At 46.3% G+C, this 23,329-nt stretch overlaps 2 protein-coding genes and 1 pseudogene across 9 annotated transcripts in view; 1 reads left to right on the forward strand and 2 right to left on the reverse strand.

The window, feature by feature from the left end:
• The window catches only part of LOC132653806 (DNA (cytosine-5)-methyltransferase 3C-like), a 30,301-nt gene extending 27,350 nt beyond the window's left edge, over positions 1-2,951 (reverse strand). Inside the window, exons 1-2 of the mRNA XM_060383248.1 lie at positions 2,795-2,951; positions 2,444-2,577 (exon numbers count right to left, since the gene is read on the reverse strand). Of these exons, the coding sequence (XP_060239231.1) occupies positions 2,444-2,577; positions 2,795-2,951 (291 nt within the window). The remainder of the gene's footprint in view (positions 1-2,443; positions 2,578-2,794) is intronic.
• Positions 2,952-10,354: 7,403 nt separating this feature from the next.
• Positions 10,355-23,329, reverse strand: part of LOC110550088 (DNA (cytosine-5)-methyltransferase 3B) — a 37,912-nt gene continuing 24,937 nt past the window's right edge. For 4 of the 8 annotated variants that reach the window (XM_060383048.1, XM_060383045.1, XM_060383041.1 and 1 more), the window contains 11 exons: positions 23,148-23,227; positions 22,754-22,866; positions 22,151-22,337; positions 21,505-21,589; positions 20,449-20,594; positions 20,044-20,134; positions 19,600-19,748; positions 18,592-18,677; positions 14,378-14,447; positions 13,590-13,708; positions 10,355-11,852 (listed from right to left, as the gene is read on the reverse strand). In XM_060383048.1, coding sequence (XP_060239031.1) covers positions 11,711-11,852; positions 13,590-13,708; positions 14,378-14,447; positions 18,592-18,677; positions 19,600-19,748; positions 20,044-20,134; positions 20,449-20,594; positions 21,505-21,589; positions 22,151-22,337; positions 22,754-22,866; positions 23,148-23,227 — 1,268 coding nt within the window. In that variant the 3' untranslated portion in view covers positions 10,355-11,710. The remainder of the gene's footprint in view (positions 11,853-13,589; positions 13,709-14,377; positions 14,448-18,591; positions 18,678-19,599; positions 19,749-20,043; positions 20,135-20,448; positions 20,595-21,504; positions 21,590-22,150; positions 22,338-22,753; positions 22,867-23,147; positions 23,228-23,329) is intronic. The other 4 variants (XM_060383047.1, XM_060383044.1, XM_060383043.1 and 1 more) reach the window with 1 other exon arrangement.
• LOC132653763 (large ribosomal subunit protein eL30-like) lies at positions 17,230-17,567 on the forward strand (annotated as a pseudogene).

Here is a 23,329-nt window from a genome sequence, read left to right on the forward strand (position 1 = left end):
GAGCCCATGGAGGCCATTCTTGTTCAAATGGCTACAAGATAAGATACCCAATTTTGCCAGCACCATTTGTTGGATAGGTTATCCTTTTGTCAAGACATGTATTTGACATCTTTGTCAAAAACTGAGTGGCCATACCTGAGTGGGTCTAGCTCTAGGCCCTCTATTCAGTTCTACTGGGCTCCAGGTCCATTTCATACCAGTAGCATGGGTGCATAGCTCAGGAGCAGAACCTGAGGTGGGGTATTGTGATGCTTCCAACAGTATTCTCTCTGCTCAGGGTCAATTTGGCTATTTGTGGTCTTTTGTACTTCCATGTGAATTTTTCATTACTTTCTTCTAGTTATCTGAAAAATGTCATTAGAATTTTGATGAGAACTGCATCAAATCTGTAAATTGTTGTTGTAGTACAGAGACTTTCACAACATTAATTTCTTTTAGTCAAAGAAGGTTCTTTTTTTTTTTTTTGAAGACTTATTATGTATACAGTATTCTGCCTGCATGTACACCTGCATGCCAGAAGACCCAGATCTTTGGAATAAGTGCAGATCTCACTATAGATGATTGTGAAGCCACCATGTGATTGCTGGGAATTGAACTCAGAACCTTTGGAAGGGCAGACAATGCTCCTAACCTCTGAGCCATCTCTCCAGCCCTAGAAGTTCTTTTTTTTATCATCTAGCTGCATCTTTAATTTCTTTTCTTGTTGTTGGTTTGGGGTTTTTTTTGTTGTTGTTGTTTGGTTGTGGGTCTTTTTGTTTTGTTGTTGTTTTTTAACTGTTGTTAGTTTGGTTGGTTGGTTTGGTTTGGTTTGGTTTTTCAAAACAGGATTTCTGTGTGTAGCTTTGGCTGTCCTGGAACTCACTCTGTAGACCAGGCTGGTCTCAGAGATCCGCCTGCCTCTGCGTCCCAAGTGCTGGGATTAAAGGTGTATACCTCCATCACTGGGCTTCATTTCCTTTTTTTTTTTTTTTTTTTTTTTAAGTGTCTTAAAGTTTTCATTATAAGCTGGGTGTGGTAGCTTTAATTCCAGCACTCTGAGAGGCAGAGGCAGAGGCAGGTGGATCACTGTGAGTTCGAGGCCAGCCTGGTCTACAACGTTCAGGACAGTCAAGACCACACAGAGAAACCCTGTCTCGAAAAACAAAAACAAAATTTCATGATAGAAGTCTTTCACTTTTTTTGGTTAGGTTCATTGCCAAGTATTCTGTGTCTGGGGGTTTATTTGGTTTGGGTTTTTTGTTTCTTTATGTTACGTCTTGTTTTTTGAGATAAGAATAGTTTAAAAACCAAAATCTAAGGACGGCAAGATAGTCCCATGTTAGACCATGTCTGAGGCTGTCATCCTGTCTTCACAAAGGTTCCCAGGCCCAGAAGAGCTACACAGCCAGATCCTGTCTCAACATAAAATAACAAAGCAGAAAGTACAAACATGATGTGACCAAATTGGAATAAGTGCAGTTTGCTGTTTTAATTAACTTAACAACAATATTGATCAGACAAATGAAGAACTAATTTCAGAAACACACAAGAAGGAACCAATAACTCAAAACTTTCTAGCTTAGAAAAATAAATAAAGTGGGTTTTTTGGTTGTTTGGTTGTTTGGTGGTTTGGTTTTTCAAGACAGGGTTTCTCTGTGTAGCCCTCGCTGTCCTGGACTCACTTTGTAGACCAGGCTGGCCTTGAACTCCTAGAGATCTGCCTACCTCTGCCTCCCAGAGTGCTAGGAGGCCCGCACATGGCTATGAGTGAAGATTTTAACTTAACTTGTAGATTTCAAATTTTTTGAGCCTTGGGATACCCATGAGGAAAGCTAACAGAAATACCCAGAACCCAGGAAAAGGAGGAGACAGTACCTGAATGTAACTAACCAGGCAGGGGACTTTGCTCTTGGATGGTTGTAAGCTTGCTCTGCGGCCTAGGGAGGACAGAGTCAGAGAACACATTCAGAGGAAAGGGCTACAGGCTTCTTGCTGACAGGCCTTCTCTAGTGTCTTCCTCAAACCAGTCATCAGCAGAGGTCACGCAATGTCTCTGTATGCTCTATGTACTCATAGAGAAATTGGGTCCAGGGCCAGGCTCATGCTTTTCTCTCTACAAGCTGAGCAGTAACATTTGGGGTCCTAGTAAGGAGGAGAAGCATCCAATTCTGTCAAGAAAGCCACTGTCCAATCCCATGATGACAATTTCATTCAAATAAACAGACTGGTTTCTGACCATATTTCATATTACCATATTTCTGACCATATTTCAAGTATTTCTATACGGTCCAGTGGCTACCAGGTGAACATGGAAACTGGCTACTTTTGCCCTTTATACAAAGTTCTGATTGGCACCATAGATCTCAAGGACAGGGACAACACAGGAGGCTTCAAAGGGTAGGGGCTGAATCCCAGGTGTTCTGGGAGGTGCTAAGCGGAAGGGGCAGTAGAAAGCACCTCTCACCCATAATGATGCCCGTGTCAGCACAGCAAAAGGACCAATGATCCAGCCACACTGAGACCAGCCCTGCCAGGAATGGCAAAGCAAGGGACCCGCCACCTGTGGGGGCTCTCCCTCGGAGTCCCAGGCAGGAGGCTCTGGGCAGAGACGAGACAAAGCTTTTACCCTTTTACAAAGGTTTAACCAGCGTCTTGTAGGGGCAAACTGATTCCTCTTTAAGGAGGCAGATGAGGGTGCTCAGAATCTCCCCATATCCTCCTGAGCCAGGGAGAGGCTCTCGCCCCAGCTGGGCATACAACTAGAGCTGCTATGTGAGAATATAAGCCCAGCCCAGCTCCTCACTGACCCACCTACCTCTGTTCTCCACTGGGCAGATTGCCTCCAAGACTTGGGTCAAGGGGATGCTCTTGGTGCCTGAGGACTGGTCACTGCAGGTACCACTGATGATGATACAGTCCTCAGATCCACTGACACTCTCTTCAGTATTGAGGTGTCTGCTGTCTCCCTTCATTGTTGTCTGTGGGAGAAAGTAGGAATGGATAGGAAGGAAGAAGATAGAGGTATGAGAGGGCAGGTCACCCCAACTTTTCCACCATGGGCTCTGGGCCCTAATTTCAGAAGAGATCCTTGAGTCAGGCATGGTGGTACAAGCATTTAATCCCAGCACTCAGGGAGGCAGAGACAAGTTTGAGGCCAGCCTGATCTACAAAGCAAATCCGGGACAGCCATGGCTACACAGAGAAACTCTATCTCAAAAAAACAAAAAAAGAGATGGCTCAATGGATAAGCCATGTCTATTCTTCCAGAGGTCCTGAGTTCAATTCCCAGCAACCACATGGTGGCTCACAAGCATCTATTTTGGAATCTGATGCCCTCTTCTGACATGCAGGTGTACGTGCAGATAGAACACTCATACAAAAAAATAAACAAATAAATAAAATATTTTTTAAAAAAATCTCCAGGTGGTGGTAGTGGTGCATGCCTTTAATCCCAGCACTAGAAAGGCAGAGATAGTAGGATCTCTGCGAGTTCAAGGCCAGCCTGGCCTACAGAGTGAGTTCCAGGATAGTCAAGGCTAAAACAGAGAAACACTGTCTCAAAAAACCAGAGAGAGAGAGAGCCCTGTGACTCAAATGTCTGGATGATACTGGGCTCCTGAGCCCTATTCCAGGCCCCCCAACCAAACTCAGAGGCTCAGGATTTTGTCCCATGTATGGGGTAACTAGAAGGCTCAGATGCCAGTACTCACAAGAGGAGGGAGCTGGAGTCTGAGATGCCAGTTGTTGTATGCCAGCTCTTCAGACGATGTCATTCTTACCCTCTTGACCCCTTTGTTTGCTCTGTCTCCAGGTCTCCTTCCCCCTGGCCCTCCCTCAGACAGGTTTCTCTCTTCTCCATGGCAGCACAAGCCCCACCCCAGACCATCCTCTGGGGTCCCTTGGTCAGTTAGCCTGTCACTCATTCCCTCCCTCAACAGCTGGGACTGAATCCCAAGTTCTGAATGGAAGAATGGAGGAAAAGCAAAAATGAAAAGCAAAGGGCTGTGGCAGTTACCAGAAATAACAGCCCTGACCTGCTGTGGCCTCACCCCACTTCTAAGACAGCAGACCAAGGCCTCACTGATGGGTTGTTAGGCTTGTGTGACCTTTGCCCTGACTCACACAACATCATGCGCACCTTTATGGGGGGAGGGGGGGTGCAAGCCAAACATTGGAGAATTAGAAAAGTGATACTCCAGGTAAGCACTCAAGGGCTCACCACCAAGTACAAGTCAGGGTGCTGAAGCAGGAGGACAGAAAGTTGGCAGCCTGGGCTAACCGGGAGAAGTTGTCTCAAAAAAAAAAAAAAAAAAGACATCCAAGTGTTGGGTGCAGGCAAGTCCCACATGTGCATAGCAAGGTGCTAGATTCAATCCTTAGCACTTACAGTAAGCACCTCAGCAAAAACAACAATCGACCCATGGCTGACCACATTTCTTACATTAGGAGGCTGAGGCACGAGTTTCTGCAGTGGAGGATAGCCTGGACCACATAGTGAAAGCCTGTCTCAAAAAAATAAAATAAAATCATCTAAAAAGTGGGCCCAGGATCAGGTGAAAACAAGGTTAGCACTCAGGAAATGAAAGCTAAAATTCTCTGACGTCCGTTTGTTTGAGATGGGCTCTGTATGCTTGAAACTCACTTTGAATACACGACAAGCCTCCTGACTGAGCCTCCCAAAAGCAGCAATTACACACCTAAGCCACCATTCCTGCCTTGCCTTTGTTTTCTTAAGTCCATGTTCAGTCTACAAATATTAAGCGGGTCAAAACAATGGGATCTGCAACATCAGTTCTCAACTTGAGGGCCGAGACCCGTGGGGTCTTTTCACAGACGTTGCCTAAGCCCATCAGAAAACACAGATATTCACACTGCGATTCATAACAGTAGCAAAATTACAGCTATGAAGTAGCCACAAAAACAATTTCATGGTTGGGGGTCACCACAACAGGAGGAACTGTGTTAAAGGGTCGCAGCGTAAGGAAGGCTGAAAAGCGCGGTCAGGATGTCCGAGCGGTCTAAGGAAGGTTGAAAGCCACTGCTCGAAAGAAAAAAAAGAAAGAATAGAAAACCACTGCCCCACAAGATCATGCCAAGGACTGCTCAAACTGCCAGTCATCAGCACTGAAACAGATACTCTTAACGTCTTAGGAAAGTTCCCAATTTTGTGTTGGGTCCCACTGGGCGCTGCCAGTTCCTGGGGGCAGTCAGTTGCACCGGACTGAGCAGCCAAGTTTTCCACACTGCCCATCCCTTCACTTCGTGCGGCCCAAGGTGGTCACTCTGCCCTCCTCCTAGGGGAAGTTTGCCACTAGGTAGCTGCTATCTGGCGCCAGTCTTCTTGTTTCTGTCCCATGCAGACACTCACCTGAAAAAGGCTGTATCCTCAGAGAACCTTCTAGAAGCGTCGCTGTAGCTGCCTGAGGACGCTACAGGCTTCACATCCACAAGAGGGCGCTGGCTAGCAAAAGAGGAGCAGGCTCCGGTGGCGCCCACAAGATATTTCTGCAACTTACTCAAGCGAGCCCCAACTGTATCCTTTATATTTGGCTATCACACCAGCACGGGCACCAGGCAAACAGGGCAAAGGGTCCTCTCTTATCCCGCCATGGCCCCGAGCTAGTACAGGCATTATCTTAAAGCTTCTTAGAGGGGGAGGAGAGATGGCTCAGGGGTTAAGAGTGGTTCTGCTGGCTGCCCTTCCAGAGGTCCTGAGTTCATCTCCCAGCAACCACATGGTGGCTCGTGGCCATCTATAATGAGATCTGGCGGCCTCTTCAGGCATGCAGGCAGAATACTGTATACACAATAAATTAATAAATAAATCTTTAAAAAAAAAAGCTTCTTAGAACTTTAGAATCTGTGGTCAGCCAGCAGGATGGCTTGAGAGTAGACACTTGTTGCCCAGCCTGATTTCCCAAACACGTGGTGGAAGGAGAGAACTGACTCCCTCAGAGTTATTCTCTGAACACACACACACACACACACACACACTAAATGACTAACCAAATGAAAAAAAAAAAAACAAAACACTTCAGATTCTCGGGCACCATCCTGGATCCAATCTGCTCCAGATCCCTAGCTATGCCGGCTAGTTTTGTCACAGGCTAAATAGAGTCATCTGAGAGGAGGAAGCCTCAATTGGGGGAATGCCTCCATAAGATCGGGAAATGAATGGAACTAGAAAACATTCACCCTGCGCGTGGCAACCCGGACCCAGGAAGAATGTACTCACTATGGAATGTACCCCATAAATGGATATTAGCTGTCAATATAAAAAAGACAATCCACAGAGCCAGAGAGGCTAAGCAACAAGGAGAGCCCTAGGAGGAACGCATGTACCTCCCTGGGAAGGGAAAAGAGAATAGGTTTGGCAGGTGGAGAAGGGCTGGAGATCGGAATAGGAAGGATCAGGTTGGGGAAATAAGGACAGAGGAAGAGAGTACAGGGAGAGACACTGGAGTTAAGGGTGGAAAAATCGAGCTGCAGGCAAGCCTGTAGGGCATTTTCTTTTTTTTCTGATTTTTAGATTTATTTATTATGGATAGTGTTCTGTCTGCATGTCCACCTGTGCACCAGAAGAAGACACCAGATGTCATTATAAATGGTTACCACCCATCCTGTGGTTGCTAGAAATTGAACTCAGGACCTTTGGAAGAGCAGCCAGTGCTCTTAAACATCTCTCCAGCCTTAGGACACTTTCTTAATTAGTCTTTGGGCCCAGCAATTGTGGGTGGTCACTCTAGGCTGGTGATACTGTTTTGGTGGTGGTGGTTTTTCAACATAGGGTTTCTCTGTGTAATAGCCTTGGCTGTCCTGGATTCACTTTGTAGAGCAGGCTAGCTCGTACTCACAGAGATTCACCTGACCTACCACCATGCCTGGCAAAGAAATTAGTTTTTTAATTATTTGTTTTATTTTATATACATTGGTTATTTGCCTGTATGTTTAATCTCTGTGACAGGGTGTCAAGTCATTAGAAGCTGGACGCATACAGTTGTGAGCTGCTATTGGGAACTGAACTTGGGTCTTCTGGGAGAGCACCAGTGCCCTTATCCACTGAGCCATCTCTCCAGCCTCAGTCCTGGGTTCTACAAGAAAGCAGGCTGAGCAAGCCATTGGAGAGCAAACCAGTAAGAAACCCCCTCCATGGCCTCTGCATCAGCTCCTGCCTCCAGATTCCTGCTCTGTGTTGAGTTCCTGCCTTGGCTATCTTCAGTGATGGGCTAGATGGGCTATGAATCTGGAAGCTTAAGCCAAATAAATCTTGCTTTTGGTCATGTTTTGTCACAGTGATCGTCACCTGACCAAGACCCTGGCTGGTAAGCGGGTTGGTAGTGGAGCATGTCTGTAATCCCAGCACTCCGGAGGGAAAGGAAGGTGGATCTCTCTGAGTTCGAGACCAGCCTGGTCTACAGAGTCCAGGACAACCAAGGCTACAGGGAGAAACCCTGTCTTAAAAAACAAACACAAAACAGACAAGCAAAAGATCTCTGGCTGTTTAACCTGAGCATTAGAGAGTCACCGTTGTTACACAGACAAACAGCAAATGGGACTCCTAGGCCAACATGGTCCACAGTCCAGAGCTTGGACTTTTTCTCAACACAAGGACTCTCTTCTGCTCCACACAGACAGGGGAACCATTTGATCCAGTCCCATCAGCGAGGCACCATGACTTGGTAGAACAAACTAGCTGACTGTGGCCAGTTCCTGAGCCCAGGAAGGCAGACGTTCAGGAAAGCTGCCGGGATGTAGTCTAAAGATGCATTGCCTCTCAGACCAAATCAGCTCCATGATTTGTCAGCTCCATGAGTGGGAGGCTGAACACCAGGGGGACATTGAGGTCCATTCCCTCAAGGCGCACTCACTATGAACAGGAGGCATACAGTCAAGAACTGCTGGAGTCAGAGGCCTATAAACACACAATCAGCTGTTTACAGGGAAAAGACAACCTAGCCACTGCTACAATTCTAATGGCTCCTGGTTTTTCCTTATCACTGTATAATTCCATTCAAATCACTCTGGAGTCACCTTATAATCTCATTTGACAGAAAGAGAAAAAGAAAATTTCCAGACTTTTGAAATTAACTTGACAGTCACCACAGTGATATACATGGCTAATTTATAGATAGATAGATAGATAGATAGATATTGTGGTTTGAATAGGAATGGCCCCCAAAATCATAGATTTGAATGTTTAGTTATGAGGGAGTGATAAGAGTAGGAGGTATGTGATAAAACAGGGTCAGATGAAAGGGGAGGGAGGTCCTCCCCAATCAGTGGACTTGGAAAGGGGCAGGGAGGAGATGAGGGAGGGAGAGAGGGAGGGAGGGTCTGGGAGGGAATGAGGGAGTGGGATACAGCTGGGCTACAGAGTTGATAAAATTTAACTAATAAGAGAAATTGATCTAAGGAAACAAAGGATGTAATGCTTATCAAAGTATAATCTGTCATAGCAAAAATATAAAATAACTGTTAATAATGTTTCTTAATGTTCATTCATGAAATGATACAAACTTAAATGAAATTTAAATAGAATGTTTGATGGAAATAAAATGATCTGAGCTTAAAAAAAAAAAAAAGGAGGTATGGCCCTGTTAAAGTGGCCTTCGCGGTTTTAAAGCCCATGCCAGGCTCAGGCTCGCTCTCTCCTCCCTCTCCCTTGTCCCCATTCCTCTCTCTGCTGCTTGTTGGCTATTTGTGCCATCTCAAGCTGCACAGAAAACCTTTTCTCCCATAGATTCCCTTTGTTATTCCTTTGTGAACTTTGTATACTTGGCAGAAGTGTCCAGGCCCCTGCCTGGAGAACTTCAACAGCCAAGCAAGGCTGCTTCAAGTTTTGCCTCTGGGATCCTTTCACTGGGTGGACCCTCTTCAGGATTTCAGCCCACCTGGTTGCAACCCCTGTGGTCCCTGAAACCTGCATTTAACCCAGCAGGGAGCTTCATTTGCTATGGCACTGCCAGCCAACTGCCATCTCCGGACCCTCTGGGGAACTCTTATGCTAATTATAAGTGAAAAGTCTTAACAAAAACCAATCCCTGATGAGAACCAACCGATCTCAAAACAGGAAAATCCACCAATACTTAAGCTCCCTCCCCTCCCCCACACTCAGATTTGAAATCCCACCAATCCTCACTCTCAATTCCCTGCTGTCTTCTTCTGGGGCCAGAGGCAGCCGCTGCTCTGCTTGGTGTGAGCAGAGGTGAGACTCCAAGTTCCTCTGGTCAACTGGGGTTGGGGGAATCCTCCCATGGGAGCTGCAACACCTGTGCTGAGGCCTCCTCCCAGGCCTCAAATTTTATTTGCCTGATTTGTCACCTCTGTCTGCTAAACCTGGGCCTGGAATGTTTTCAGCCTCTGAGATTCACTGCTGAATAAGCTCAAATTTCTAGTTCCTTATGAATTCTGGCTGGATGATTCAACTCAGCTATTCTGGGTCAAACTCCTAAGTTGACTGATTCAAAATGGCTTCTGACTGAATAGCTCTGCTTGGCCTCATAACTAACTTTGGCAATGTTCTAATCTTCCAGCTCGTTCTCTGGCTTGTTCTGTCTTTGCCTGTGTCTAGGTTATCTCAACAACTTATCTTCCTAAAACTCTCCCACTAAATCCGCATCTGAATTCCATGAATTGCACTGCCACAAACTCAACACCTTAATGGAACTGCTGAACCGCGCAGAATAGAACCCAGAACCCTGCTTGCCCTTGTCTCCTGGGATTAAAGGTGTGCCTGCATTCCAGCTCGTCCACACAGTCATAGAAGGGTTTTGGATGTGATCTCTTGCCAGAGGAACCATGTTCTGAATTAAAATTCCTCTAGCCCGGTCTGTGATACCATCTACTAAGGTGGCTGAGGTCAAAGGAACACAAGTTCACAATGTGTTGGACAATGTGCAATATCTGAGATCCTGTTTCAAAACAAAGGCCAGAAGATGTAGCTAAATTGAACAGTACTATAGTATTTGCCTGGTATTCATAAACTAAAATAATTGATCTGGTATGACAGTACAAGCCTATAACCCAGCACTCAGGAGCCTGATACATGCGAATCAGAAGTTTAAAGCCATCTTTCGATACATAACCTGTTTGAGGCAAGCCTAGGTTATGAGAGCCTATCTCAATCAAAACAATAATAAAAGAAACACAGTCCCCATGGGAATTGGTATGTAATGTGAGAAAAGCTATCCTAGTGTCCTAGTTTGGCCCCTGTCAATTCTAGGTTGGCATTTCCTGCACTGTGGCCACTGGTCCTGTGTTCAAAAAATGATGGAATTTGACATGAGTCACAAATCCTGGAGGCAGACCCCAGGAGGAGACATTCGTGTGCATGAGTAGACACTAGCAGATGAAAACACCAATGACGTCATTATAGAGAAATACACTTTTAATTGAACAGAAAAGTAAAATCTAGCTGTCGGTCATTTTTTGCATCTAAAAATCAGAAACCAGGTGACAAACGGTTGAAACAAGGCACGTTCCCCACACTTGTGCACCACTCCAGTTTAAAAAAAAAACTTTAATACAAATGTTAAAACATGAAAATAGAAGTCTGAGTCATAAAAAGTGTATAAAAAGCCCCCCCAAATGTATCAAGGATGTCCTTCTACAAAATAGCACCAGTAATTACAGTAAAAGGTGTTAAAAACCATTACGACAGCATTTCTAAAATGCAGCTTTTTCTCATCTCCAGTGATGCCCCTCAAAAAGAAAGCCCCTTAAAAATAAAACCTATCTATTGTGGGGTAAAAAAAGGTTTTAAAATCTCCAGAAGATGCAAGCTTCTCATTGTAATTTCCCCATTACCTCTCAGATAGAGGAAAACAATGTGCTTCTGGCGCTGGCTTCTCATGAGATATTCGGGGAATCATCTGGCTACCTGAGCGGTGGGGTGGGGACATCATTTGGAGAGAGGGAGTAGGGAATGGTCTCCCTAAGCTCTTCTTCATGTGCCTCACACCTGGAAGAAGGACCGCCCCTTCCTGAGCTCAAAACATTCTATTCCAGTCTTCTTGAGGATTAGCTACATGGGCCCCTGCCCAGGGAATCGTGGGGGGAAAAGCTCTGAATGTGATAATGACATCATCCCTGCTGACATCATCATCATCATCATCATACTGGGAAATGCTACAAGACCAACAGGACTCTAGCCCTTGTACCAAAGCAAGGGGAAGGTGCCAGTAAGATTTATGCCATAAACATCACCTTTTAATCTTCTACTAACCCTAGAGAAATTTTAAAAAACAAAACCAAAACTCTGACCCCTTGACTTTGTTCATTGAGCTCACACTCACACTAGCACCCATTGGCGAATGTGGAACACAGGTTATTTAAAAACAAAATCTCAAGTGATTTTGCAGCATTAACCTGAGTACTGGGAGAGCTGCTATTTTGGTATCTTAGCCATCACTTCTGAGTGATAAACCCAGGAGGGAAAAAAAGCCACCTTACTGCCTACTTCAAGTTTTAAAGTTTCAGGATAAGAACACATGAGCACCATGTCAGGCTACTCTAAGCAGCCAGGGCTAAGTTGTGCAAGCGGAGGGAGCACCTTGGGCTCCTCTGCAAGGGCCAGGAGGCTCTGCTCCCACTGAACAGGAGAAAGCTGAGGTACACAGTGAGGTGAGGCCCCACACAGGTGAGCTGAGGAAGGGGAGAGGTGAGGTGCCTTCAGGGAGGGGATGATTCCAGGGACCTGGCTCTGACTAGAGCTTCCCAGTCCTGGGCAGAACTATTCACATGCAAAGTAGTCCTTCAAGGGGGCAAAGAGGTGTCTGATGACTGGCACACTCCAGGACCTTCCCAGCAGCTTCTGGCGGGCGCCACGACCCATGTTGGACACGTCTGTGTAGTGGGCAGGAAAGCCGAAGATCCTGTGAGAACAGAGAGAGAAGAGACAAGTTCAGAAGGGTCCATGTCTCCAACACCAAGAACAGCCATGATCTGGAAGTCCAGGCTTGCAAAAGCCATGAGGCTGCCACTGTGTCTGTCCACAATTCCCCTTCCCCATGCCTTCAGCCCAGACTGTTGGGCGCAAAGGAACCTTCTAGACTGCCAGTTCCACTGGCTCCTCAGAACACTTGCTGACAGCTGATAGCTGAGTCACAGGGCACTGTGACTGTCTTGTGTCTCCTGCAACAGAACTGTGTCCATTGTCCTTACACACCATGCAAGGACAAATTTCTAGTATGAATTAAGCCATGTATGATTGCCAACCAGGTAGCAGACATGTGTCCAGAACCACTGTTAAATGTGTAGGGTGAATCGGTGCATGAATGACAGACAGTTACCTGTATTTGGCCTCAAAACATAACAGAAGTCAAGAAATTTATTGGAGGTCGGGCCGCAGGGAGGCAAAATTTTCAAGTAAAAGGCTCATAGATACCAGTTCTGTAGCCACCTGAGCACATGTACCTACATACACACAGAGACTGACAGATACATACACACACACACACACACCCTGTCTCTCAAAACATTAGAGAAAAAAAATCCCAGAGCTGGTGCAAGGAAGGGCAAAGTCAATCATCAAGGATGCTCACGAGGACAAAGAAAGACTGACCCCAGTATGGCAGGATAAAAACAGTTCTAAAATCACCCAAAGGGCTCCCCCATCAAGGGCAGGCCCTGCTATTCTAGGCATCTACACAGTACCAATCACATCTCATACCCGCTTTAAACTGAGCTCCCAAATTCCAGGACAAGCCACAGCATGGGCATAATTACAATGTTGTTTGTTCTTACCCAGCCCCCAAGGCACAGGGATCTTTGCAGCAGAGGGGCATTAGACTATGAGAGCCCAGGGTGGTTGGTAAGACCTGAAACCTCCAGACCTTACAGGTCAGAAAGCACGTACAAACTCAATGTTGTGATGACATGCACCAAATGAGTGCAAGATTGAACTGCAGTGTGGGGGTATGGTAGAAATCCCTGATGTAGGTAGAGACGTCCTGGGACTGGGAAAGTCAGTTGACCTGAACCCTGCTGAGTTGATTATACAACACAGCAGAATACACAGAACCACTGGGAGGACTTAATGAAAAAAGGAGAAAAGTAACATCTAAACTGGATGAGAGATAGGAGAGTGGAGCGTTGGTAATGAAGTCGAGGCAAAGGGCTAAATGTTGAAATTTTAAAAAGCCCAGCATTTAGGGAGCTGACACAAAGGAAATGCATAAATGACAAGTTCTTGTTCAGTTCAGAAACCATCTTAGTGTAAAGAGACAAATAGGTAATGGATATAGTAAATATTAGCACCTCCATGAAACATTTAATATAAAACATCTGGTAAAAATAGGAGGCCATCACGATCTACAAGCTAGCTCCAGAACTATCAGAACTACATACAGTCCTGGTCTCTTAAAACAAGAAAAAAACAACTGAAATCAGAAACTGCTGCTTCCGTACATAAAGGTAAAGACTGAGGCTCAGAAGAAGGTAGAGCGGAACTCTGGGGATAAACGAGAGTTTCCTTAGCTTTTCTTCTTTAGACCAAGTTAAGGGACAGGAAAATGATTAGGGTAATGCAGTCAGGCGTCCACCATGCTGTCTCTCACCCATTTCCCCCTTCTTGCTTTGTTCCCATGCTTCCCTTTCCAAGTGCAGCTCACCTTTCGAGCTCAGTGCACCACAAAACATCATCCTTGCCATTCATGACTACGGGGAAAAGCTGGTTTTTCCCCTGTCTGATGGAGTTCGACTTGGTAGTTATTGTCTGCACTTTCTTTAACTGGAGAACAAAACAACATCACAGGGTAAGCTCAGAAGGCTCCAAGTAGGGTCAGGACCAGAGGCATCCAGAGAGGGCAGAGGACAGAGAGCTGGAGTTTGAAGAGGTGGCGAGGACAGACAGACACAGGGAGAAGACAAAGAAACAGACTTCAGGATTCTTTATGTTTCCCACAAGTTCATGAAGGAAGACCAGCCACTTAGACTTTAGCCAAAAGTGACCGTGGAGGATCACATGGGGCCAAGACACCAGCTACTGATTGATCAAAGGGGTCCTTCAAGAGCAAAACCCTTCCAGAATCACAGTGGCCAACCAGAGCTGGAGCAACAGGCCTTTGCTTTACGCAGACGTGGAGCAGCAGACACATGGTCCTTCCTGTGTGCCTGTGACTTCACAGCACATAGCCTTTTGCAGCAGCATCTGCCACTGCTCATTACTGCAAAGACCATCTGCAGCCCAGCCTCTGGGCATCCAACAGCAGCCATCGCAGAGCCCGGTTACATTTCTTACTCATTTATCCACAACATCGCCTACTCTGAACTTGAGGGGGAGACAGAATAGCTCCATGGGGGAAAGGCCCAGCACCAGGACAGGAGTCCGTGAGGGAATGAGCAGGAACCACGGGGGCAGAGCCAAGGTCGCGGTGGCAAAGACCACCCGGCATCTTACCTTTGCTGTCCTACTGAACTCCAAGCAGTCCTGCAGCTCGAGTCTATCATTCTTGGAAGCTATCACGGGCCTGGGAACAGCCAAAACTGTTACTCTCCAGTGTCTGCACTGGAGGTCCAAGTAAGAGACCTCATAAGCCAGACGCGGAGAATTTAGATTTTAAATAAGTGTTGTGTGTTTTGCTTGTTTTTAAGATGTTCCATGGAAGAAAACAACATCAACAAAGGAATGCTCCTCTAGAACAGGGGCTACACAGTTCTGATCAGCCATTTGGGTATTGGGGACAGAAACAAGACCAAGTGCTCTGAACTGCCTTGCTCGTTCCCTTCTCCAGAATCTGCTTCTCAGTTGTACTGTGGCAATCATCACTTCACAAGCATTTGATGAAAACCATCCTGTGAGTGCACAAGGCTGTATGTACTTGAGGACAAGCCAGTACCCACCCAGAGTGTAGTGTTCCCACTGAGAGCATCACCTTCTGCAAACAGAAGGTGGCCCACCACAGCTCCCTATAGGCAGCTCAATGAGTAATCACCTCGGGCATCCTTTAAGACATGCAGTGCTAGGGATGAGACCGTAAAAGGCTAGTGAATGCCACTCTCCCATGAATGCCATGCAGTGATCGCGCCCTCTAACTCAGGCCACCTGATTTGAAAATGTGGATTCAAACATCCAGAGCTGGATTTCATCAGAAACCTGTCCACATCTGTACATGGAGGCCATGAACACTACTATGGCAACTCCATTAAAGGACCAAAATACCTGAGACATTACAATGGGAATAGTTTAGTTAAGGAATCACACCCAGCCCTGACAGGCCTGAGATAGCCTTCTTTTAACCACCTGGCGACAAATCCTATTTTCTTCAACGGTAGTCATGAGACTACATGAAGCTGAGAGAAAAGGTCAGAACAAGTCTAGATCTGTGCAGATTCAAATATCGACTGGACTTAAACCTTCAGCACCGGTAGTGGCACTTGGTCAAGTCCAGCCCCAGAGCGTCAATAGTGATGGTGAAAAACAACATATTTCAGGCGGTCCTAGTGCACACATGCTCACAGGCACACACGTGTAAGTGTAAGGATCTGCACAAACTAGATTTGAGTCTCAGATCAATGTGTGGTAGTCCATCCCATAGAGAGATCACCAGTGCAGTCTTTCCTATGTCTCAAATGTCCAATGTATCAAACCAGACCCTCCTTAGCCAACTTACTGACTGCCACCCTACAAGCTCCAGAAGGCTGTACCATCCTTTGACTCTAGTCTCAGTTGATACAGAGTAATCTCCACCACCTCATTTGGGTCTCTTCCCTACCTTCCTACTATTCTTCTGACTAGACAGAATGCACTTGTTAGCAGCTCCAATATTTCCCAGTCCTACCATGTGGTGCCATGTTTGGACAGAACTACTTGTAGGTACCTATACCTGAAGTTTCTTTCCAAGGCACTTTTGATCTATAATCGCTGATCTTGGGGTTTGCCCAGAAAAATCCACCCACCTTATAATCGGAGTCCTTCCATTCATAGAATGCTCATTATTCATATTGCTGCACTCCTTCTGTTCTGTTGAATGGGGCTCTCTCCTTGTCCACTCCCATCTCAGTCCTGAGCATACCCACTACCCTCATTAGCTTGTCTACCCCCCAAAAAAAGCCATCAGTAGAGTCTATCATCGAACAGGCAACACGACAGCAATGAAAGAATGACAGATGTGAAATTTAGCACATGGTAACCCAAGGTGAACACGGTATGGTACCGGTAATTCAGCAAGCTCCAGTCACCAATGACACACACAAAATGAATAAATAACTCACCCACCACCCCCGTGACCCCCAACCACGCTTGGCCAATATCAAAATCATCAAAACCAATATTCCTCTAAAAGTGTTCCAGAGCACATGACAAGTCAGAGATGTCCAATAGCATTACATTTTGCATGTTCATTAGCATGTCTTCTAGTCAAACATAGATGAGATAGAAGCCTCTGTGGATCAAACTGCTGTGTGTAAACTGTTGACTAAGCCCCTCTTGCTTCATAAAAGGGTGGGAAAACTGCCTGAGAAACCAGAGGCAGCCAGAGCCTGTGCTATTTATTCTTGAAAAGATTTACTTATTATGCATTTGAAAGTTCATCTGCATGTATGATCAGCACATCCCATGGATACCTGGAACCCTAAGAAGACAAGTGGGCAGAGTCCCTTGAACAAGACATTAAGACCAATAATTAGCACATGGGATGTCATAAACGTCCATCATGTATGAAGGGGGAAGCCTATAGAAGGGGAAGATTGTTACTAACTATATTCTGATAGATCGTTGCTATCTAAAATATATAAAGAACTAAAAACGGGCAACAAAAATAGTGAACTGAGTTCCCAAAAGATGAAATGCAAATGACCTAGAGACACTTAATGAAATATTCAATATCCTTAGCCATAATGAAAAGTGCAAATTACAAGATATTTCATCTTACAGCAGTCAGAGTGGCCAAATAGCTTGTAGTACCAAGGATGTGGGGCAAAGAGGAACCTTTAATTGACGCAGGGAGGGCAAACTGGGCATTTGGGCACAATGGGCAGTATGGCAGTTCCGCATCAAGTTGGATCTGCCTGAAGATGCAGCTATCCCACTCTTGATGACACATCTAGGGACTCTACACCCTCCTACAGAGACACTTATTCAGCCATGTTCACTGTTGAACATTAAGCCAGAAGTTGGAAACTGCCTAGATGCCCACCAACTAGTGCAGAGATAAAACAATGGAGTTATTTAGCTGTTACGAAAAACAACATTTGCCTTTCTTGATTGTGAGCCAACTTGGTTGGAGACTGTCCTGTACCTAACGCAGGAAGATGGAGGCTGCAAAGAAGATGAAAATGTCTCTGGAATTGATCAACTCTAGGGTCCAAACTGTTATAAAAAGGGGAATCATGGTCTGAGTTACAGATTCTGAAGATGATCATACAAGACAAAGTGAATTGTTTATCCTCATCAACCAACTGCCCAGCTCTGAGGAAATCTGAAATACAATACTATGCCATTTTGGCTAAAACTGGTATCCATCACTATGGCTGCAATAATATTGAATTGGGCACAGCATACAGAAAATACTACAGAGTATGCGAATGAGCTGTCATTTGAACTAGGTGATTCTGATATTATTAGAAGCATGACAGAACAGACTAGTTAAAAGTAAACCAATAAAGTTTTTCTTAAATAAAACTTGCTAGAGCTCCTTTCAAAAAATTTTTCAAAGTAGAAAAATATCCTGAGTTAAGTAACTGAGACCAAAAGGTCAAATACTGTGTATTCTCCCTTATATGTGAATACTAGCTTTTAAGCCTTTGACAGTGTGCTCCAACCCAGAGGTTAAGTACACATAAGGACATGAGGGAGGAAGCTTATATCCAAGAAAGATAAAATATATATCTTTATAAAGAGATAAAGGAAAACTGTAATAGACCAAATACATAAGGAACTTGGGGAGGTTTGTCTGCGTGTGTTACTTGCATACCATGTACATGGCTGGATTCCTAGGATAATAAGAGGGTGTCAGATGACCTAGAACTTGAGTTTCAGATGGCAGTGGAGCACCATGTGGGTGCTAGGAATCAAACCCAGACAGTTGCAAAGTTAGCAAATGAACTTATCCCCCAGCCATCATTTCCCCAGCTGCTGCACTAGCACTGACAGCTCAGCTCTGCAGCCTGGTTGGTCACTGAGGGGTCAGGCCAGGACCAACTTCATCTCAGGGGCAAAAGGAATGCGGTCTTTGATACTTAACATTTGCAGTAGAACTGTAGCATGAAGAACAGGGAGGCTTCAGTGTTCCCAGTCCTCAGGGGACCTAGAATCACCCACCCTGCACCTCGACCAAGGCACCTCGACTGTCAGGGAGTCCTGACGAGTGCCCCAGTTATCCAGAAGGCAGGACTTTCTAGAACAGTCATTCCCAACTTTCCTAATGCTTTAATACAGTTCCTTAGGTGGTGTGTCACAACAAAAAATTACTTTGTTGGTACTTCTCAACTATAATTTTGCTTTTATGAATCGTAAAGTAAATATCTGATATGCAGTAGACCAGATGTGACTCCCTGTGAAGGGGTCATTTGACACCCCACCCCCGGGTATTGCAACCCAGTTTGAGAACCACTGTTCTAGAGGGTTGGGTCAAATCTGTACAACTTTGCACCTATGCGCCTCAGGACTCTTACCTGTTCATCCCAGGTAGGTTACCCCAGAAGTACCGGGCCCTGTGAGCAGCAGAAACCTTGATGGCATCAATCATCACTGGATTACACTGCAGGAAGAGAAGGGAGCTGCTGGGGACACCAAGACTTGGATGTCAGTCAGCCTGGTCTGACCTGTCAGGTGACAAGGCTTTGCTAACTAACAAAAAACAAGGAGCCAGACTAGTTCCCCAGAGAGACAGGTTGGAGCAGTGCTGATATTAGTCTATGAGATGAGACCTCCCCATCTTGATTCATGCCAAAATTCTACTTGAAGGTTCCCCAGGCAGTGTATGTATGGGCACCTAAACAGAGGTTCAAGATAGTTTTATCGGGGGGCTGGAGAGATGGCTCAGTTGTGAAGAGCACTGACTGCTGTTCTGGACTCCGTGCACCCTCATGGCAACTCCCACTGTCTATACTCCAAGATCTGACACCCTCACAGAGACATACATGTAGGCAAAACACCAGTGCACATACAATAAAAACAGATACATTTTTAAAAAGATAGCTGTATCACTTCGGGCTGAATTGTAATCCAGCAGTGGTGGTGCACACCTGTACTCCCAGCTCTCTGGAGGCAGAGAGGTAGATTAATAGATCAAGGAAAGCCAGGGCTATATGAGAAGGATGGCTCAAGAAGCCTGGTGATGGGATGGATTTCCAAAAGCCACATAGTGGAAAGAATTGGCTTCAACCTTGTGACCAAACATGCAACAGGGCAGGGGTACCTATGGGCACACATACAAAATGATGCTTAAAATGAAGGAACACAAAGAATTGGGAGACACAAGCCCTTAAGACAGGAGAATTGTTGACCAGCAAGGATGGTGTGACCTAGATGGGTCAGGTAAGTTAAAAAAGAATAGCTAAATAGTCCATCCTCAGATAGAGCCACACCCTCCTCTAAGCAGGAAAGCATTTCCTCAGCAATATCCAGCAGCCAGTGTTAGTAGGTCCTTTCTTGCCAGGTTTCCTGGGCAGTCCACTCACCGCCAAAAATCGGGAGATGTCCTTCTTGTCATTAACTTTCATGGCCACCACGTTCTCAAACATCCAGAAGAATGGACGGTTGTCGCCCTCCTTGGGGCGTGTATAATTTAACAAGTGATAAAACTCAAAGAAGAGTCTTCCTGTGCCCTCTGTATTAGTAAGAACATTGGTAAATGGAGTTGAGTAAAAAGCTTTATCCAACACAAGCTGCAACCTCCCCAAGATCAAGAGTCTTCCATGGAAACAGAAGTAAAGAAACACCATGGACTATAGCTCTTGAGTCCTAGGATGGCTAAATAATTGGGCCTGAGCTATGAGCAACGCTGAGAAACTAACAGTGACTTTTCAGAGATTGCATCTGAATTGTAGAATGTAGACCGTAAGGGGTCACATTTCACCACCGAGGGGAGGGGATTGGATCACAAAACCACTCAGGCCACTCACCATACAGGCCTTTCCTGGCAGGATTGACATTTGAGAGATCATTGCACGGGCTTCCACCAATCACCAAGTCAAATGGGCCCCACTCTTCAATCTGAGGGGAAAAACACAGGGCTGGGATGAGCATAGGGAAGGAAGAATTAAAACCTTCTTGTCTCGGGGAAACAGCTAAGACACCAATTCTACAATATTCCTTTGTAACAGCTAAAAAGTTTTGAGAGAACTAAGTAATCTAGAATTGCACGACAAATTGCCCAGTATGCCCTTTTCTCTAAGGTGTCCACACCTTTCCTATGTGCAACCCTGGACCTGAAGGACGGGGACAGCATGCTATGAGAACAGAGAAAGTCCAGGTTATAAAAGAGATAAGCAAGATGAAATAAACTCCAGGAAAACAGTGACCCTCACATTTTTCTTGGTGATTTTCCTGACATCATTCACATATTTGATTTGGCCTTCATGCTTAACAGTTCCCACAGCGATGGACTCTGCACAGACTTCAGAGGCAACGTACTTTTCCACTTTAATACCCAAGTCTTTGAGCACCAAGTATCCTGTGAGGGAGCAAACAGAAACATGAGGCCGAGAGGACAAGTGCAGAGCCATCGGTACCACTGTGAACTACTGAAGCTGACTGAGACCCTCAGAGCATCATTGCCCATTTTGGCTGTGTATGGGAGAACTCACAAATGGAAATGAACCAGAATTAAGGGAGGTAATTATTGTGTAATTGACCAAAAATATATTTAAGCATGTAGAATGAAAAGCTTAAAATTAAAAGTTACAATGCAAGGGCTAAGCATGACTTTTCTTTTTTGAAATAGGGTTTCTCTGTGTAGTGTTTTGACTGTTCTGGAGTCACTTTGTAAACCAGGCTAGTCTGGAACTTAAGAGTTCTACCTGCCTCTGACAACCGAGTGCTGGGTTTACAGGCGAGGGCCATAACCCAGCTAAGTATGTTTTAAAATGGAAACGAGGAACATTGCATGAGCCCCGCAGCCTGAGAATGTTAACTGGGAATGTGCAGCCAGATACCATCTGGGCTGTACCATTTGCACCTCAGGCTTGTGGACTGATTTGCACATATATACAAACTGAGGGATATGAACGTTTGCATGTGTACATAGCGAACTTTTCAGATGCCTGAACAGAAGGAAAACAAGATTCAGGTCTCATTAGAAACGGCCATTGGGGCCAGGGAAGGAATGTAGCAGGGACAGACACTTGCCACCAACCTTGACACATGGGTCATCTCCATGGTTTGTGTGGCAAGCACATTTATAGTCACACAAATACATAAATGCAAGAACGGTGTGAAAGAGAAGGCACAGAGGCCGTGGAGTGCAGCAAAAACAGGCACACACGTGACATCTCTGCTACTCCTGTTCTTAATTGCCATGTGGGAGACACCTTTAACCTGCCTAGATGCTTCCAGTGTCCCAACAGAAAATCAAACCAACTCACCTGTTGCAATTCCATCAAACAGAGACAGGACTCTAATGGGCCTCCTTCTGGCTGCAGGGATTGCTGGGTACAACTTGGGCGGCTCCTGCCAGATAAGGAAAGAGACTGATGGCTCAGAGTGCCCATCCATCCTCCTGTGCCCAGAAGCTTTAAGGGAACTGGTGAGAAAGGCCACTCTGTCCCTAGACAGGAGGCACAGCCGCCTCCTACAGATGCACACAGACCAGACAGATAAAGAGCTTGACTGATAACTGCCAAGGCCTCTGAGAACAGAAGATAACTCCCCCAAGGTGGGAGCAGCTGCCCTCGTCACCCACAGGCTTGGAGTGTTTGCCTCCTGTTCCCTCATCAGAGAGCACTGGAGGGGAGCACTGTCTGCTAGGAGTCAACTAGCAAGGACTCCCAGCCTGAGAGAACTGGCTCTGTGAGGTGCAAATGGTACAGCCCAGATGGGATCTGGCTGCACATTCCCAGCCAGCCTTGACTACACCAGGAACTCACTATGTAAGACCAGAGATAGGAGGCAGGGCCAGCCCTGCCTCCTAGGTTCTCAGATTAAAGGCCGAACTCTTGTTTTTACACATGCCCAGGATCCCAGATTCCCAGGGACTGGCATTGCATGGGCAGCCCGGAGCCTGTGGCTTACAAATTCTTCCAGGTCTGGGTCAGTGGTGAAGAAGTCTTGCAGGCGCATGTTCCAATCCTTCCTGCGCCGGAGGACCCCGTGGCAGCGCTGTGGGAGGCACATATAGCAGCTCCAGGGTTCCTGCAGCTTGGCATCCTCGGCTGTGCCCGCACCCACCAGCACCTCCAGACACTCCACACAGAAGCACCTGTACCAAGTATCCAGAGGGAATGGGCATCAAGGTTGCCAGGCAACCGTCCTGCAGGCCCAGTTCCCCAGGACATGACCATCCCTGCCCAGTGGTCAAACTCCTGCCTCCAAGTGTTTCTGAGCCATAGGGTAACAGGCCACATCTTGGACATGGATCACCCAATATCCTCCAAATGTAGAGCCTTTCACAGAAAGCCCCAGGCCTGACCTCATGAGCACAGCTGGCCTGTACCTCAGCCAGGTACCCAGCACTTTACCTCAATCCAGTCCACGACTGTGAGCACCAGATTCCACAGAATATCCACTGGGTGCTCGTTTTCTGTTCTTTTGAGCTGCCTACAGGCTGTGGGATCTGTGGGGTATGACCCAGGACCCAAGGCCCTCTGGTCCAGCCCCACCCCCAGGGGCACTCACCTGCAGCAGCTCGTGTTGCTGCACAGAAGCAGTTCTCGGCCCTCACAGCACACGGTGCAGTATGATTGATAGCCATCCTCATCATACATGTAGAAGAGCTCCAGGAAGCGATCCTGACCAGAGAGAAGCAGGTGAGACCACAGGCCTGGCCTCAGCCACGCCTGGCTAGCAAGCTGACTGCGGCCCTAGGTGGTGGCCTGGCACGCTCTTCGGGACAGTACATGTGATCTGAGTGCCTTGTGGAGGGCCTTCTCTCTGCATCACCTGTCCCCAAACAGGAAGGGAGAGTGGTGTGCCCTGGGGAAACTGCCCACTAGTGCCTGGAGCAGGAACTCTGCTGGGGGCCTGGATGGGGACAGATGTGGCAGGGGACAGATGTGGCAGGAAGACTTACTCGGCAACTCTGACAGAGCCCACCCTCAAAGAGGGGGTGGAAGGACACAGGGTTCTTCTTACCGCAGGACAGACAGCGGTCTGAAAGAAAGACAGGGGGTCAGAGATGTGGAAGTCAAGGGCCTATCAGCAACTGCTCAAGTAAAACAGGACAGTTCTGCCTAAGACTACCCTGTGTCAATG

Source organism: Meriones unguiculatus, chromosome 4 (genome assembly GCF_030254825.1).
Source record: "Meriones unguiculatus strain TT.TT164.6M chromosome 4, Bangor_MerUng_6.1, whole genome shotgun sequence".
NCBI classification, from domain to species: Eukaryota; Metazoa; Chordata; class Mammalia; order Rodentia; family Muridae; genus Meriones; species Meriones unguiculatus.